Source organism: Elephantulus edwardii, unplaced genomic scaffold, assembly GCF_000299155.1.
Source record: "Elephantulus edwardii isolate Elephantulus edwardi_28Jun2011 unplaced genomic scaffold, EleEdw1.0 scaffold00375, whole genome shotgun sequence".
In the NCBI taxonomy this organism is placed as follows: Eukaryota; Metazoa; Chordata; class Mammalia; order Macroscelidea; family Macroscelididae; genus Elephantulus; species Elephantulus edwardii.
Genome location: NW_006400125.1, coordinates 1054455 through 1057197, shown reverse-complemented (window position 1 = coordinate 1057197; position 2743 = coordinate 1054455). Strand labels below are relative to the sequence as shown.

The 2743-nt window shown below is 57.4% G+C and overlaps 1 protein-coding gene across 1 annotated transcript in view; it reads right to left on the bottom strand.

Annotated features, from left to right (window-relative positions):
* The window catches only part of ADCY2 (adenylate cyclase 2 (brain)), a 388416-nt gene that overhangs the window by 263446 nt on the left and 122227 nt on the right, over positions 1-2743 (bottom strand). Inside the window, exon 2 of the mRNA XM_006902167.1 lies at positions 1217-1378. Coding sequence (XP_006902229.1) covers positions 1217-1378 — 162 coding nt within the window. The remainder of the gene's footprint in view (positions 1-1216; positions 1379-2743) is intronic.

Here is a 2743-nt window from a genome sequence, read left to right as displayed (position 1 = left end):
TCACGGATGATCCCCGAGGCCTCCAGTGTGCCTCAGCAGACCATGGGTGTGTGTGTGTGTGTGTCGGTGTACACACGTATGCACACTCTACTCCATCCAGAGGCCACAGAGGAGGACTGACCTCCTGCCCTTCCTCCCTAGGAAGCACAAACCTTAGAGAACCCCAAAGCAGCAGGGGAAACCTCCGTTCACCACGTGTGCTAACAGGCACTGGATAGACAAGGCTACGAACAGGCACCTCAAGGCCCTCCCCGCAAGCCCAGTGAAGGGCTCACCGCGAGCACGTTCAGACGCACGCCGAGAAGCTTTCAAACCAGGGGAGGCAGCTACACACCCACCAGAAGCCACGTAACCCCACACAAAGCGGCTCCGACCACGGTCCAAGGGGCTCAGGCCCAAGGGACCCGGCAGAAGGCTTCTCCCCAATAGTGAAGGGCTGTCTATCACCTGACTGTCTCACCCCCACCCACCCAGCATCAACATTTCAGACTCAGGTGGCCTGTGCTGTTTTATTCTCATAGAACAAACGACAACACACAGTTACAGGTTAAAAAAAAATAAAAAATAGAGATTCTCAGGAAGAAATCCAAAGCTGTGACCCTGCCGTTTGCTGACAGACCTCAGAGGACACCAAATGGCCTTCTGAATGCTTTTAGACTAATTAAACAGCATGGCTTCCTTCAATGGCATTTATAAATAAAGCTAAATTGCTGAAGTAGCATTTTAGAGATAAATTGGGGTTTTGTTTGTTTTTATTTAATGTCCATGAACCTACCAGGAGGTTTAGAACTGGAGAAAGCTTGTCCTCCACAAAGAGGAAGTTTAGCATACAAAGTAGGGAGAGAAAGAATTATAAATTTAATTGTATGCATTATTTCACTCTAAAAATAAGTGTGCTGAATTATAAATGCATAAGAAGGGCAGCTTTTAACCATCCGAATTACAGCACTGTTCTGCAGTCCGTGAACCAGAACTGTCACAGCCCGTGTCGCTGCCGGACTCAGTGATGACACAGTTAAGTGCTGTGTGACTTGATGCTGATTCCAGTGGGGGGCAGGGGGCTGGCCACCTGCACAGTTACAGAGAGCCAACCCCCCGGGGCAGAAAGGGGCCGCGTCCGGCCCCCAGCACTGAGCCCCCACTGGCCAGGTGAACGACAGTGCCCGCTCCATCCCCGCAGGAAGCAAGTCAGCTCGGCGCACGTGAGGGCACCCACCTGCCAGACCAGGTGCTCCCTGGCCTCTGGGTCCGCAGAGAGGCAGACGCTGAGGACGATGGTGTGCGAGGCGGAGGTGAGGACGCTGGCGATGACCGCGTCCCGCATGTTGAAGGGCAGCATGGTGTACACCACGAAGACGATGAAGAGGAAGAAGGACACCTGCAGAGAGGGGAGAAGGACAGGGCGTCATCCAGTGGGCTGTCCCCAGAGCTGCCCGTCTTCCCAGCAACGGACGCGAGCCCTGACTGCCAGACACAACTCAGGGGCGTCCTGAGGGGCCACTCGGCACAACGCAGAGAGGGCATCCTGACTGACCACCCAGCACAACGCAGACAGGGCGTCTGGACTGACCACCCGGCACAACGCAGACAGGGCGTCCAGACTGACCACCCGGCACAACGCAGAGAGTGCGAACAGACTGACCACTTGGCTCAACGCAGACAGGGCGTCCAGACTGACCACTCAGTACAACGAAGACAGGGCGTCCGGACTGACCACCCGACACAACGCAGACAGGGCGTCCAGACAGGCCACTCGGCACAACACAGACAGGGCGTCCGGACTGACCACCCGGCATAAAGCAGAGAGCGCGAACAGACTGACCACCTGGCTCAACACAGACAGTGCGTCCAGACAGGCCACTCGGCACAACACAGACAGGGTGTCCTGACTGACCACTCAGTACATCACAGACAGGGCGTCCAGACTGACCACCCGGCACAACGCAGACAGGGCGTCCAGACTGACCACCCGGCACAACGCAGACAGGGCGTCCAGACTGACCACCCGACACAACGCAGACAGGGCGTCCAGACTGACCACCCGACACAACGAAGACAGGGCGTCCGGACTGACCACTCAGTACAACGCAGACAGGGCGTCCAGACAGGCCACTCGGCACAACGCAGACAGGGCGTCCAGACAGTCCACTCGGCACAACACAGACAGGGCGTCCGGACTGACCACCCAGCACAACGCAGACAGGGCGTCCAGACTAACCACCTGGCACAACGCAGACAGGGCTTCCAGACAGGCCACTCGGCACAACACAGACAGGGCGTCCAGACTGACCACCCGGCATAATGCAGAGAACGCGAACAGACTGACCACTGGCTCAACGCAGACAGCGCGTCCAGACAGGCCACTCGGCACAACACAGACAGGGTGTCCTGACTGACCACTCAGTACATCACAGACAGGGTGTCCTGATGGGCCACTCGGCACAACACAGACAGGGCGTCCAGACTGACCACCCAGCACAACGCAGACAGGGTGTCTAGACTGACCACTCGGTACAACGCAGACACCGCGTCCAGACTGACCACTCGGTACAACGCAGGCAGGGCGTGTAGACTGACCACTCGGTACAACGCAGACACCGCGTCCAGACTGACCACTCGGTACAACGCAGGCAGGGCGTGTAGACTGACCACTCGGTACAACGAAGACACCGCATCCAGACTGACCACCCAGCACAATGCAGACAGGGCATCCGGACTGACCACCCGGCACAACACAGACAGC